A 15,060-nucleotide genomic window follows, 5' to 3' on the forward strand; every position below is an offset into this window, starting at 1 on the left:
AATTAATGAATGTGAAAATATCTCAGTTTCCGAGTATATGGCATTTTTAAACTAAAAGTGATTTAGCTGAAAGATCCTATGTCATCTTTTTAAAGTCTTTCAAAGCCACTTATTGGCATCTTTCCCAGCCAGAACTATGGGGGCCGCCATATTATTTGGTTTCGATTAAAAAAAATATTCAAGCCTCTTTGGAGAGCATTCTGTGGTGTGCAGAAGATAGGGGTTGGACATGGAATTGTTTGTAGTCTGAGCATTTAACCCAATATTTAAGTCATAAAAGAGTCACATGCTGTCCATCTGCATGAGCTGCACCCTACCCCACGTAAAACTCAGTGAAAATAGCGGGGCTAGCTTCACGCAGATAACAAACCACCATTAGTTGCAGAATTATCTTTGTGGCAGAACTGGAAATGCCCATGAAACTTTTCTACATACAAATGTATCATGAAATAATGCCTTTAGGACTATATCACTGTAAATGTATTATGAAATCTAGTTCTTTTCTTCCAATCCTGAAGAAAAACACAAGGCTTTAAAGCAAAGCCACCATTCAAGGCTTGGTGCTGCCTATTTCTTGACGCCACCAGATCACACCACTTCTGAAGTCTGAACAAACTTTAACAACTCTTACGGCCCAAAAAACCCACATTTGTATGGCTTAGAAATAAGCTATAAAAAAAGTAGATGTTGCTACCCTTTGCAGATTAGCTGCACTTACAGGTGCTGGTCATAAAATTAGAATATCATGAAAAAGTAGATTGATTTCAGTAATTCCATTTAAAAAGTGAAACTTGTATATTATATTCATACATTACATACAAACTCATATATTTCAGATGTTTATTTTGTTTAATTTTGATGATTACAAATGACAACAAATGAAAATCTCAAATTCATCATATCAGAAAATTAGAATATTGTGAAAAGGTTCAAAATTGATGGCCCCTGGTGCCACACTCTAATCAGCTAATTAACTCAAACCACCTGCAAAAGCCTTTAAATGGGCTTTCAGTCTAGTTCTATAGGCTACACAATCATGGGGAAGACTGCTGACTTGACAGTTGTCCAAAAGACGACCATCGACACCTTGCACAAGGAGGGCAAGACACAAAAGGTCATCGCTAAAGAGGCTGGCTGTTCACAGAGCTCAGTGTCCAAGCACATTAATAGAGAGGCGAAGGGAAGGAAAAGATGTGGTCGAAAAAAGTGTACAAGCAAGAGAGATAACCGCACCCTGGAGAGGATTGTGAAACAAAACCCATTAAAAATGTGGGGGAGATTCACAAAGAGTGGACTGCAGCTGGAGTGAGTGCTTCAAGAACCACCACACACAGACGTATGAAAGACATGGGTTTCTGCTGTCGCATTCCTTGTGTCAAGCCACTCTTGAACCACAGACAGCGTCAGAAGCGTCTTGCCTGGGCTAAAGAGAAACAGGACTGGACTGCTGGTGAGTGGTCCAAAGTCATGTTCTCTGATGAAAGTAAATTTTGCATTTCCTTTGGAAATCAAGGTCCCAGAGTCTGGAGGAAAAGAAGAGAGGCACTTCATCCACGTTGCTTGAAGTCCAGTGTAAAGTTTCCACAGTCAGTGATGGTTTGGGGTGCCATGTCATCTGCTGGTGTTGGTCCATTGTGTTTTCTGAGGTCCAGGGTCAACGCAGCCACATACCAGGAAGTTTTAGAGCACTTCATGCTTCCTGCAGCTGACCAACTTTTTGGAGATGCAGATTTCATTTTCCAACAGGACTTGGCACCTGCACACAGTGCCAAAGCTACCAGTACCTGGTTGAAGGACCATGGTATCCCTGTTCTTAATTGGCCAGCAAACTCTCCTGATCTTAACCCTATAGAAAATCTATGGGGTATTGTGAAGAAGAAGATGCAATACACCAGACCCAACAATTCAGAAGAGCTAAAAGCCACTATTAGAGCAACCTGGGCTATCATAACACCTGAGCAGTGCCACAGACTGATCGACTCCATGCCACGCCGCATTGCTGCAGTAATACAGGCCAAAGGAGGCCCAACTAAATACTGAGTGCTGTACATGCTCATACTTTTCATGTTCATACTTTTCAGTTGGCCAACATTTCTATAAATCCTTTGTTTTTATTGGTCTTCAGTAATATTCTAATTTTCTGATATGATGAATTTGAGATTTTCATTTGTTGTCATTTGTAATCATCAAAATTAAACAAAATAAACATCTGAAATATATGAGTTTGTATGTAATGTATGAATATAATATACAAGTTTCACTTTTTAAATGGAATTACTGAAATCAATCTACTTTTTCATGATATTCTAATTTTATGACCAGCACCTGTATACATAACTTAAGCCAAAATCATCACGCTGTTCTTCCCATCACCCCTTACTGATGGAAGAGTGTGGTTATTTTCTACGTTGCTGACACCACGCGGCTAAGGTGGGTTCTTCCCAGAGGGAGCCTCTTTATGTAGATATTCTCCAGCCACTTGTTTCCATAGGTCAGGGAGGGACTGCTGTTCAGACAGTAAAACGCAAGGATTACTCAGATGCCTGAATTGAGGAAATACCACTGTCCATGATTTTAAAGAAGTTAGAGAATTATAACTGTTAAACTCAAAAAAATAATTTTTGTTAACATTTGTTAAGAGCTTAATTAAACAACAAACATGTATTTGTTTCACTTAGATTCACAGGTTATTAAAGAATCTTGTGTAATTTATGATGAAGGAACGGATGATTTATTTTCTGTCCTCTGATGTGTTTTTTTTTTTTTTTTTTTTCTTTAAGATGTGGGAGGTTTGGCTTCTCGAAGATGCTAGTAGAGCAGAACTTCCAGTGACTGAGACGAATGACGACACTCTGCCTCTTGGCTTGGCTATAGACTATACAAGCCAGCAAGCGATCCAAATCAGTAAGTGCTTTTAGATTTTAGGTTATCTCTTATCCTTTAAAAGAACTCGAATGATGCAGTCATTTAGTTCAGAATTGTTTTGTCCTGAGTGGCTTAGATTGGCTTAGAAACTCTTGTAAAACACAGACTTACTCTAATATATTTCAATTAAATGGAATAAAATGTAGAAGAGTACTCTGTAATCAGACTTTTCTGAATCCCTTAGAGACCGAACTCATTTAATAGAGTGTGACAAGAGCTTTTAGAATAAACATTCCAGCCCCCTATAAAGAAAAAAACAAACAAAATAAATTTAAGGTCAAATGTATGATTGAAGCTAAATATACCTGTATTCATTATTATTTTCCTAAATAAATCCTAAATGAGATGAATAAATTCCAATATTGGGACATTCTGTTGAAGGTTTCTTTATACTAAGTGCACCCGACCTAGCTATTGTATCAATCACATTTCCTGAATAATTACAATTTGGTGAGTAAACTTCCCCTCCATTCCTTTCCTCCGTGGGTTTCTGGGAGGAACAAACCCCCATCTCTGAACCCAAGTGGTGTTTCATTATTGGATTTCATTGCAAGTCACAGATTGTCCATAATAAACGCCATTTTCAAGCATAAGGATGTCCAACTGGCATCAGGACACCCTGGGCCGGAGGTGAATGATCAACTTTGTAGTCAAATCTTTTTAACTTTGGCCGCATGTCTTGGGGGAAAGAGGCAGAGCTGTCCACTGACCACCACCTTGTGATAAGCTGAATGCACTGGAAGGGGAGGAAGCCAGACGGACTCAGCAGGCCCAAGCGAGTAGTGAGGGTCTGCTGGAAACGTATGGTGGAGCCCTCGGTCAGGACCCGTTCAACTCCCTCCTTTGGTACGGCTTCTCCCATATTCTAGGGAGATACATGGGTTCTAAGTGGCCCATGTTCTCTGCCTTTGTTGACCATGCAGCCGACCACAGGTGTGGCCGAAGGTCTACTGTAGCTGTCATGGCGGCAATCCTTGAACACTTGGTGGTGGACACCGGTAGGAAGGGATGCTATCAAATTGAAAAATTACTCCTATTGAGTCTGGTTGGCTTGTTAGACTCCTGAGGCAGCAAGCAGGTATCGCGAGGCCAAGCGTGCTGCTGACCAGGCGGTTGCAGAGGCAAAAAACTTGGGCCATGAGGAGTTTGGAGAAAGACTATTGGCTGGCCTCAAAGCAATAATTCCTGCAAACTGTTTGGTGCTTCCAGAGGGGAAAGTAGTGATTTTCTAAAACTTTTCAGTGTCTTGGGTGACATGCCTCTTAGGGCTGCAACTAACGATTATTTTGAAAATCGATGAATCGGCCGATTATTTTTTCGATTAATCGATGAATCGGACACAAAATATTTTTTTTATATTAACCTCTTTATTCCAAAATAAACATTTTAGACAGAATAAACAAGCACACAAGTACAGGTTTCTCATTAACTGTACTGGTGCAATATGAAAAATAAATGTTTGTTTTAAAACTACGCAAACTTACATGAGAAATGTAGCTGTACATCCACAAAATATAGGCTACTTTGTTTCATAAAGCGCAAAAAGAGACAGGCATTTTTGTTTTTTAAAGCCCCTAAGGGGTTCAAACAATAGGCCCCCCCATTTCAACAAATGAGGTTTTTTTTAGACTAGAAGAGTTCTGCCTTTTAAGACAGGAAAGTATAGCAGTTAAAGTTGCTACTTGAGAAAATACTGAACCATAGAGATAAAAATAGCCCTGTGATTCAAATTATAAATTGTATTTGGAATAAAAATGAGAGAACTAGGGGTGGTAAAAAAACACATCCTCCAAAGACAGATATTTACATGGGAATGTGGCAGATAATTAATTGACATATTACTGATCTTGCTGGATTTTATTCTGCTTTACTTCCATAAATTGCAGGATCTTCTTTACTTTATCTTTGCCAGAAGATTTAAACTTTAAAAGCCTTGCCCTCATAATTTGCAAATTAATTTATTTATAAAGAAAATATAAACGCTGCTTAAGCTAATTCAAATGAAATTAAAAGTAAAATAAGTAGCCAACCTTATCACTGTCTGTAACCTACTAACACGGTAAGGAAAGCATCAGATGAGCTACCTGAGAAACTAACGTTACGTTTCCCCACTTTAAAATGAAACAAACATGGTTACTCATCCTGCTGATCAGCTATCTTCACTGCCATTGAAGGCTCCAACATGTTTTCTTTTCAGGTGCTGCGTCATAACAGTGGTGCTTCCGTGCCATGTTTATTTGTTTTTACAAAAGTCGCATGTTACGACTTTTTTCACTTTACAAAGCGCAGGCTATTTTAATTATTGTGATCAATTTGCACCGTCAATCCCGGGGCATGCGCGCTTCATTTGCAGTCTGGACGCTGAGGGTAAACTCCTCACTAAAATCCTGCGGCTCGGACTGCAGCGCTGAGAGGGATTCTTGTGGGAGAGGGAGAAAGGCGTTGGGATGGGGGAGGCGCCCCACGGCAGCAGCTGCCGCTGGAGGACAAGAGTAGGAACGATACATGCTTTCACGTAAGAGTCTCCAAAAGCCGCCAGTGACACCGTAAAAAGTCGCCAGATTTGTCGCTAGTCGCTTTTTAAAAAAATAGTCGCTGGAGGGATCTGAAAAGTCGCTGAGTTGGCAACACTGCAACTGCGGCGCTGACTCGCTCCGCCATATTTTTTCTTCTTCCCCGGGATGACGGCGGCGGCGGATGACGCATTAATCGCGCGACACAACTAATCGATGATTAAATTCGTTGCCAACGCTTTTAAAAGTCGATTTTTATCGATTTTATCGATTCGTTGTTGCAGCCCTAATGCCTCTTCAACATGACTGGAGGACTGGAAGGAATCACTCTCCTCTGCCTTCCTGGTAAGACCTATGCCAGGGTGCTGGAGAAGAGTGTCCGGCTGATGTTCGAACCTCGGCTTTAGGAGGAACACTGTTGTTTTCATCCTGTCCGTTGAACAATGGACCAGCTCTACACCCTCTGCAGGGTGCTCGAGGCTTTATGCGAGTTTGCCAAACCACACCACATGTGCTTTGTGGACCTGGAGAAGACATATGACCGAGTCTCTCTTGGTGCCTTGTGAGGGGCGCTGCAGGAGAACGGAGTCGGGGGCTTTTTACTAGGGGCCATCCGGTCTTTGTAGAAGACTTTGTTCTCCTGTCTCCCTCCCACCAAAACCTACCGCATGCAGGAGGGCCTTTCGCAGCTGAGAGTGAAGCGGCGGGGATGAGAATCAGCTCCTCTAGGCCATTGTTCTCAACTAGAAAAAGGTGGCTTGTCCCATTTAGGTTGGAGCAGAGTCCTGTCTCAAGCTTAAGCATCTTGGGTTCCTGTTCACGAGTGGTGGGGGTGGGGGGTGGGATACAGTGGGATCGAAAGATGGATTGGTGCGGCTCCTAATAAATGTGGAAGCTGCACCAGTCTGTCATGGTGAAGAGAGAGCCGAGCAAACCGGCAAAGCTCCTCAGATAGGCTGGACTCTCCCTAAGAGATTCGGGAGAGGCTCAGAGTAAAGCTGCCTCTCCTACACATCACAAGGATTCATAAAGACATCTTTTTTGGTTGCACCTGGATGCCTCCCTTGCAAGGTGTTCCAGGCACTTCTCACCAGGGGGAGGCCCAGGGGATGACCCAGAACAGGCTGTCTGTCAGTTAGCTTGACTGGGAAAGCCTCAGACTTCCCCCAGCAGAGCTGGAAGAGGTTTCTTTGGAGAGGGATTCTGGGAGTCTCTACTGAGTCTGTTTCCCCCATGACCCGGTCCTGGATGAAGCAGGAGACGAGTACCAGTACTCGTTTACTAGAAAGCATTTAGGACGTTTAAACTCTCTTACTAATATAGACAATATATACTACTTCACGGGGGCTGCTTGGTGGCGCAGTGGGTAGCAATGCTGCCTTGCAGCAAGAAGGTTCTGGGTTCTGGGGCTTTTCTGCATGGAGTTTGCATGTTCTCCCTGAGCATGCGTGGGTTCTCTCCGGGTACTCCGGCTTCCACCCACAGTCCAAAAACATGACTGTTAGATTGACTTGTCTAAATTCTCCTTAGGTGTGAGTGTATGTGTGAATGGTTGTTTGTCATGCTTGTCTCTGTGTTTCCCTGCGATGGACTGGTGACCTGTCCAGGGTGTACCTTTCATCTCGCCCATTGACTGCTGGAGATGGGCACCAGCACCCCTCGCGATGGATGGATACTACTAATACCTGAAAGGTTTAAGTTTCCATTAAAAAGTAAGGTCTCTGCTGGGCCTTCTTCCAAACAAGGTCTGTGTGGGGACCTGCTGTGGTCCACAGCTGACATTTGTGTTCAGCTGTTTTGTTCTCTGGTAGTTCTCCATGATCTTCTTGGTAAGCTTTAGGTGGTAATGGGCACACCAGTGGGCCAGTGGCTTCACTTCATATCCATTAAAAAAAAGGAACATCTTTGCGCAACCCCACAAAAACTAGATTTCACTTTATCTTTGTGATGAGGTTGCACACAAAAACAATGGAGAGAGGAACTCTGTAAACAAATCTGACTCAAGATGGTTGTTCATCTTTATCTAGTGGACGTTTACAGTGCAGGAAGAAAATAATCACCCTAACAATGGCATAAACTAGTAGAAAAAAAGAGACGTCTCTGGACTTAGTGTGCGTTGTAATTGTCAAAACTGAAAGTTTTAGGGCTTTCTTTTAAAGTTGATAGTGGTGTTCCTCTTAAAATAAACTGAGGGTTTGTTTCACAAGAGACAAGTTGATATATAAAAGCTCTGCCATCTACTCTCCCCTTAGAAACTCTGCAAACTATTTACATTTGATTTCATCTCAATTCATCTCTTGTGCTGCAATCTGTCTACTCTTTGTTTCATCTTTGAAAGGTTTTTGCTGTACACACCTTTATTGATCAGATGAAACCAAAATCCATCAGGCTGCTTTGTGAACACAGCGTCCACTGCAGTGCTCCATTGCAGCATGTGTAAAGAATAGTGATAAGCTACTGCATCTGTGTCCCGCTTCATCCTAACCGGCCCAGTCTGGCAGACATCCACGTAGAGTTGCTACTGCTGTCTGATCACATCTCTACTCATTCACCTCAAGAACTTCCTAGAGGAAAAGAACTGCGATTTGAGCGGCATTATGACATGATTTTAGGCTCATCAAAACCTTGATCTAAAGGGAGGCTTTAGGTAGGCATGGCAAGAGTGGGGGAAGTAACAGCAGAGTCATCTGGGGAGAACAAATGTACTCATTAAAATGGCTCAGACAAGCTATAGGACCAAAACAAACAACAAAGCCCAGACAATCCTAATGCAGAATACAGATGAGGGTTACTGAGTTTGTTTCCTTCCTCTTTCTTCCCAGAAAGCTTAAACTTTTTTTTTTTTTTCAAAATAAAAAATATGCTGCATTGTTTTTCACAGGCTACATCTGCTAAATATTTTAAAGAGCCAATTGCAGCCATACATGCAAGAAAAGCACTCATTGATTGGATCCACTGAGTCTTAAATTCTGTCCTTTTAAGAGCAGAAGTATACAATGCAACTGATGGATATTTAAGTATGTTTTATGAATTCCAAATTTTCATCACTTTTGTCCGTAAGCTTGAGTTCTGTCCTTTTGGCTGCAGCCAGCATAATGCAGGATTTTTGTAAGTGTGGAGAAGTGGGTGTGAGCAGCAGAACCGATTTGAAGGTTTGCAAAGAAGTGAAACACAGTGGGCTGTGTTTTGCAAAATCAGGCATCTTAAGATTGATCTCTAAGCGTGACTGCCGAGTGCCTTTTTAAACTGAGTGCTGGGCGAGAAGAGCCAAGGTCGTGAGATGAGTGTGCTGCTAACTTGCTGTATTTGTGAGCAAATGTTCTCATGAATTTTACACTTAAGGTGACAAACAGCAATTTCTCTTCAAAGCGAACAACACACACACAAAATCAGCTCTTATTTTCTGTTGGAGATGTAATTTGTGTAAAGTACAAATAGTTTCTCTCGAGATTCTACATAAATGTCTTTTGTTGATTAGATATTTAATTTGTAGACACTTTAGAGCCTCTTGCCGAAGAGCCATAAAGCTTCTCCTTGATTAGTGAAGGGATGCTACATATATGAGGGGGGATCAGATGGTAAACTGTAAATGTTTCTGAGACTGTAATTGTTTTTTTCAAGAACAGTTTTTTAATATTTTTGTCAAATGTATGATTTATTTTTTTTTGGTCTATACATTGAGTAAAGTAATCAGCATTCTCTGTCTTCCCAAAGCTGACGAGAGGACTCTGCCTCCAGCACCTACAATGCTAATGCTTTCCACAGAGGGATTACTTTGCCCATTTGCTCTTCTAAACCTGAATCCTGGGGTTAAGCAGCTAGTATCACCATCTACTGCTCTTACCCTGGAAGGAGAAAGGCAGCCAAAGCCAGGTAAGTTATTTTTAGAAACTGTTCATGTTAGTTTTAAAATTGGTGAGATTTTTTTTTTTCTGCCAATCAAATAATGTTGGAATTGGGTGAAAATTAAAGTTTATACCTCACATTAATGTGTGACCTTGTATTAACTGTTTATTTCTTTTTTCATGATTAGACTCATTTTGCCCCTAAGACATCAGTTGTATACTTTGTGAATAGCAAATTCATTGCTTAGTTTGCAAGAATATTTTTATAGTCGGATGTCTAAACATTATACTCACATTTATTTTTCAGTTGACACCTAAATGCATGAATAAAAAGAGGCTGTAGGTGGTGACTATAAGTAGTTGTTTTTTGGCCTCACCCTGATCCAGATACGTTTGCTGGTACCTGTATTTACCTGCTCAGAGACAGACTGAACAAGTAGACTAGAGATGTTTTGTTTTTTTTGGCCCCGATACCAACTGAGTCATTTTAAAGGATGGTTTTGTAACTATCTGAATCCCTTTAAAGCTAGGAGTCTTTGGCAGAATGTTTTTAGGCTAGGAATTTTTGTGAACACAGGCTCTGGTCAGTTGTTTACAATTTGAATCTAAAAGTTCCCAGTTCCAGATGACCAGGTAAAATTGTGATGAGATCCACCCAAGTGATTTTGATTTATTTTTTTTATTTTTTTCAGGTTCCTTGGCGACCCAACCCGATACCTCAGCCTCATCGACGCCCGTCGCCTTCCCAAACATCCCTCTTGCATCCGTTTCTTCCACTTCATCTACTCCTGCTGTTTCCTCCTCCACAGTCCCGTTCAGTTTTGTTCCTACAGCTCCTGTTTCTTCCGCTTCATCTGGATTTACTTTCTCAGTTCCAACCACCTATTCCACCACCTCAGCCCCACCAACGCTCTCCCTTGGGGGTTCTGGACCTTTTGGCTCCGCATCCTCAAGTTTTTCTTTCGCTTCCAAACCCCCTTCTGAAACACCGTCTGCTTCTTCAGCCTTTTCATTCAGTTCCCCTTCCCTGAAACCAGCAGCTGCACCAGCACAAGCCCCAGCTGCAACACCTCCGACCCTCACTGCTGCCTCTCTTCCTCCTGTCAAGTTAAATCTAAATGACAGGTACTTGTTTTTTATAAGTTATTCTTACTCTGAACTTTTTTTTTTTACATAAAGGCATAAATATACAGATCTGCATTATTATTATTTATTTATTTTTTTATACTTTTAGATTTTCCTCTGTTGAGAGCCCAGCACCAGCTTTCTCCTTTAATTCCACCCTGCCCAAAGTTACTGCTTCCAGCTCTAGTACAGCAAGCAGTGTTTCCCTCCCAGCCACCAAGCCTCCCGTTGCATTAAGTAAGGAAAACCACTGTACGTGTGTTTTAAATAGGAATACATTTTTTTTTTTTGCATAAAAGTGGACTTACATTTCTCCTAGAATGGGTCTTTATGTTTATATGTTAACTTTTCTCAGCACCATTGCGCCCAGTTCAGCCAGGTGCTCCTCCAACCTCTGTTCAGAAACCTGCTCCTGCCACTGGGCGCGCCCAACCTCCACAGGTAATCTCCTTATCTTGAAAATATATTGCACTCAACACTTTGCATTGTATTGACTAATATTTATTTATTTAATGTCTTATTTAGTAAATAATATTGTTCTAGTAGAAAACTAAAAGTTGAGGCAATATTTGATCAATTAGACTTATTCTATTTATTCAACCACCTTATTTTGGTGTTTTATCTTCAGTCTGTTAGCATTGCTAAGTATTTATGTTTTTGAAGGCATCAGTTGTTCTGAAAATGGTGTAGTCTGCACAGTGCCCAGCTTTTGATATAAATGTTTTGATCCAGGTGATTAAGTTACGTTTCCGTTGTGCCTATGATGCTGGTTAGCAGTCGTACACGTAAATGCAGGAATAATAATGACCTCCACAGATGTACTACAGCAGGCTTAGAGAGGTCCGTACCATCTTTAGGTTTTATATTTTTGTCTTGTTAAAAAGACCCCAGCGTATGAGGTTGAGGGTAAACTAAACAATTTTTACTTTTTAAAGAAACATTTACTGAATAGGCATCCTGCTTCCTTTTAATTAAAGAAAAAGCACTCTGGTGTGATTTTTGTTTTTTTGTATTGCCTTATCTTAAAAAACATCTCCCTCCTAAATAGCAGTTACTCATAAAGCAAAGGTTTTCTTTTATTTTCTTTTTCAATTTGACTCCCTGGTGCTGCTTTATTATTGTTCTGTTCTGTTTTTTTTTTTTTTTTTTTTTACCATTTTAAACAATAGTCGGCCTGCTCTCATATTGAAGACAACAGAGTCAATAAACCAAGGTCCAGAACTCTTTTGATGAAAATGGAGATTATTTTAGTAGAACCTTGGCTTTAATTTCAGTAGTAGGTGGCGAGATAATTAGGAGTTCTTAGACGAAAAATACTGTATTGAATCTATAAAAACAAATATTTCTACTGCTTCTTAAATGACACATTTGACAAGTTGCTTTTTTGGTAACCATGAGGCACTTTTTTTGCTTTTTGTAATTTTGTTGTAATTTTCTATTCCTATGCCTTTGTGTTTTATAGTCTTTAGTTTTGTAGCTTTTAGGTTTTTTAATTACGTGTCAACCTGTGCTTGCTTTGATTATTTAGCCTTTTTTACTTGAATAGAAATCTAAAACTTGCTAAATTTAGTTAGTATGATCCATATAATTGTTGCTTAGCTTTTCAGTTTTATATATCTGTGAAAATCATTTGATTTAAAAGGTCTGTGCATTGGGTCATGTTTCAGGACGGACCCAATGCACCCTAAAGCTTTACAGCTGTATTTTTAAAACTGCATCCCCAGAATAAGATGGATAGATGCCATGTGTTTTGGTTTCTAAGCCTTGACTGCCTTAATCAATTGTAATCATAAAATAAATAGAATAGCTCCCTTGAGCCAGCTGTCGGCTGCGGTGTACAGCAACAGGTGGGGGAGGTGGAACACTGCCTTGTAGTGTTACATCGCTTCTTCCTTTAGCAATAAAAGTAATTTAATTTAAACCCTATGGATGAGAAATTTTCACTGTTATGTATGTGCTTTTGCTGTTTCATTCTTATTTAGACTGATTATAAAAAAAAAATAATAATAATAAAAAAAAGAAAACAAAAAACAGTTGTAAATAGAGTTGTCTGATGTTTCTGCTATTTTGCTAATTTACTGTAAAATATTCATGTTCAGTTTATTACTAGTAAGACTCATCAGCTCAGTATAAACATGTAGAAAGACTGTGTTTTTTTTTTTTCTTTACCCAACAAAAATCCAATCTTACATTTCAGAAGGTAAAACGATAAACAGGGATGTTTTTTTAATGCATTTTTTATTCTTATTGATCAATTTCTGATCATTGAAGTGAATTTTACTAGATATATAATTATCAGCAAACAGCGGGCTCAACTGATATAAAACCTTGATTTCAGTGGTTGCCACTAGCAACAAAGGTTGACTGTTAGTAAGAAAAATGTAGCTATATTATATATTTGTTTTTACTCCATCTGTTGTGCTCTCTTAAGTTGTGGAAGCAAGATGCTTTAAATCATCATTTTTCGATATTCTAATTTAGGGATCCGTCGGCATGAAGAACCTGGAAAAACAGCAGAAGAAAGAAACAGATCCAATTATGACTGGTATTTTGGAGGAGGTAAGAGGTGTTCAGCATTGACTTTGTTATTTTGTGTTACATTTTTCCCTAAATAATTAGGTAATCCTGTAAAAGTCAAACCCAGCCTGACGTTTTCAGTGGAGCTAAATATTTCATGGAAAAAATAACAGTGGGTACCCATCACATTTATTTAATGACTTGGCTAAGTAGACTATAACCGCCTGTTAGTATGTTGGTGAAAAACATTAGATACCCATAAAGCTTTTAAAAATATGACCCATTCAGAATGGTTAGTAATCTACCAATTAAAAACACTGATTATGTCAACAATATTAGACGGGAACACTCTGCACCTCCATTAAATTTACAACTGTAGTTATTTCAAAGCAAATTGCATCATTTGAGTAGAGTGCTAGAAGATAAAATCTGAATTTACCCAACAGTGGATTAACCCTTAAAGGGCACTCAGTAAAATACTTTGTCATTGGAGGGTAGGACGAGACCTTATTATTTTTGTAACATTTAAAAAAAAAGAAGAAAAAAAAGCAAGACCAATGTAATTGCAAGGAACTGTCACTTAAATACTAATATGTAAAAAAAATAAATACAATAACAAAAGTCCTTTGATTAGGAATTCATATAAAAAACTCAGTGAAAGAAACAAAATATTTTGTTAGAACATAACCTTAGAGCATTAATGCTGATACAGTTACTTGCACTTTTTAATTTCTATCTTAGTTGTTAAATTTTTCATTTAGCTTTTTACCTTTTTAACTTGTTAACTTGTCAACTTAATTTACAGTAGTTAACATCATCCAAGGACCCATCTAATTGCCAGATGCCAGAATGACGTGTACCTCCACATAGCAGTATCTTTGCTGAATAGTTAGATACAAGTCTTGTGCTCCTAGATCTCACTGAGGGATGGGGGGGGACTCCATTTGTAAGGGGTTTGCCAGTGAACAAAAAACATCGACTTGCTCTATAAAGGATTAATAGAGCAATTTAAAAATTAGCTTGAAGCATAAAAAGGTGTGCATTACGGACAAAAATATATGCCTCTTTTTCATCACTGCTAATGTCTTCCATAAAACATGTGCATAAAAACTACTCTATCTTCCACTTTTTTTCTTTCAGCTCTTAGGTAATATAAACTGCTTATAAAGTGGTCTAGACTCAAAAGGTTTTTAGAAACATCATCTGTAAAACATTTTTTATACTCCTGTATGTTATAAAGATATTTTTTTGTGATAACATTTTCCAGACCTAAATTAAGTTTGAAAAAGACGCCCTTCAACAGTGTATTAACTAGAGGTTTTTGGCTTGCCCTCAGATTGCACACTTCCAGAAAGAGTTAGATGACCTTAAGGCTCGCAGTGTTAAAGCCGACTTCAAGGTTGGTAGTAATGACAAGATGAAGGAGCTGAGAAAAGAATCGGAAGACCTCCACATCTTCACCCTGGAAATCAAAGAAACCACAGAGGTAACGCCGCATTTAATAAAATGTACTGCTTAAGAAAAACACTGAAGTTTAAGCTACAAGCTCTGGCACAAAGTTATTACACAAAAGCAAAATTCAGAGGTATTTTTGTCATTTTTGATCCTGCTATTAGAGAAAATACTTAATTGAAAACGTAGTTTGACTCTTTGGTTTTAATGTGGGAAAAGAACCTTGAGAATATTTCTTTCACTTAAAATCAAAGCATTTTCTAACACCTTTGATTATTAATTGTAAAATGAAGCACTGCTAGGACTCTAATGGGTTAATTTTTCAGTCATTCCCTTTTATAAAATTTTACATTTGAGACTAAGTGAATACAAAGAAAATGAAAAAAAGAATCCTGTAGTCAAAATCTTTCTTCCTTGTTATATAAAAGTCTCTCCATGGGGACATTGGCACTTTGAAGACCAATTTACTAGAGGGTTTTGCCGGGGCAGAGGAAGCCAAAACTCAGAGTGAGCTGAGCAAAGACAGGAATTACAGACAACTGCTCTACAAAAAACCTCTGGATCCACGGAGTGAAGAACAGCTCAAGGTGAGACATGGACGGAGAAATGAACTCATGCTGCAGTTACAGTATTGAGAAATATTTATGCGTTATGTAAGTAAACTGCTATGCCCCTAAAATATA

At 39.2% G+C, this 15,060-nt stretch overlaps 1 protein-coding gene across 5 annotated transcripts in view; it reads left to right on the plus strand.

Moving 5' to 3' along the window:
- nup214 (nucleoporin 214) overlaps positions 1-15,060 on the plus strand; it is a 40,525-nt gene that overhangs the window by 5,097 nt on the left and 20,368 nt on the right. For 3 of the 5 annotated variants that reach the window (XM_038294936.1, XM_038294931.1, XM_038294932.1), the window contains exons 10-17: positions 2,781-2,904; positions 9,153-9,311; positions 9,976-10,408; positions 10,518-10,660; positions 10,764-10,849; positions 12,890-12,967; positions 14,262-14,411; positions 14,806-14,964. In XM_038294936.1, the coding sequence (XP_038150864.1) occupies positions 2,781-2,904; positions 9,153-9,311; positions 9,976-10,408; positions 10,518-10,660; positions 10,764-10,849; positions 12,890-12,967; positions 14,262-14,411; positions 14,806-14,964 (1,332 nt within the window). The remainder of the gene's footprint in view (positions 1-2,780; positions 2,905-9,152; positions 9,312-9,975; positions 10,409-10,517; positions 10,661-10,763; positions 10,850-12,889; positions 12,968-14,261; positions 14,412-14,805; positions 14,965-15,060) is intronic. The other 2 variants (XM_038294933.1, XM_038294934.1) reach the window with 1 other exon arrangement.

This window comes from Cyprinodon tularosa, unplaced genomic scaffold, assembly GCF_016077235.1.
Source record: "Cyprinodon tularosa strain WSP-4 unplaced genomic scaffold, ASM1607723v1 ctg349, whole genome shotgun sequence".
Taxonomy (NCBI): Eukaryota; Metazoa; Chordata; class Actinopteri; order Cyprinodontiformes; family Cyprinodontidae; genus Cyprinodon; species Cyprinodon tularosa.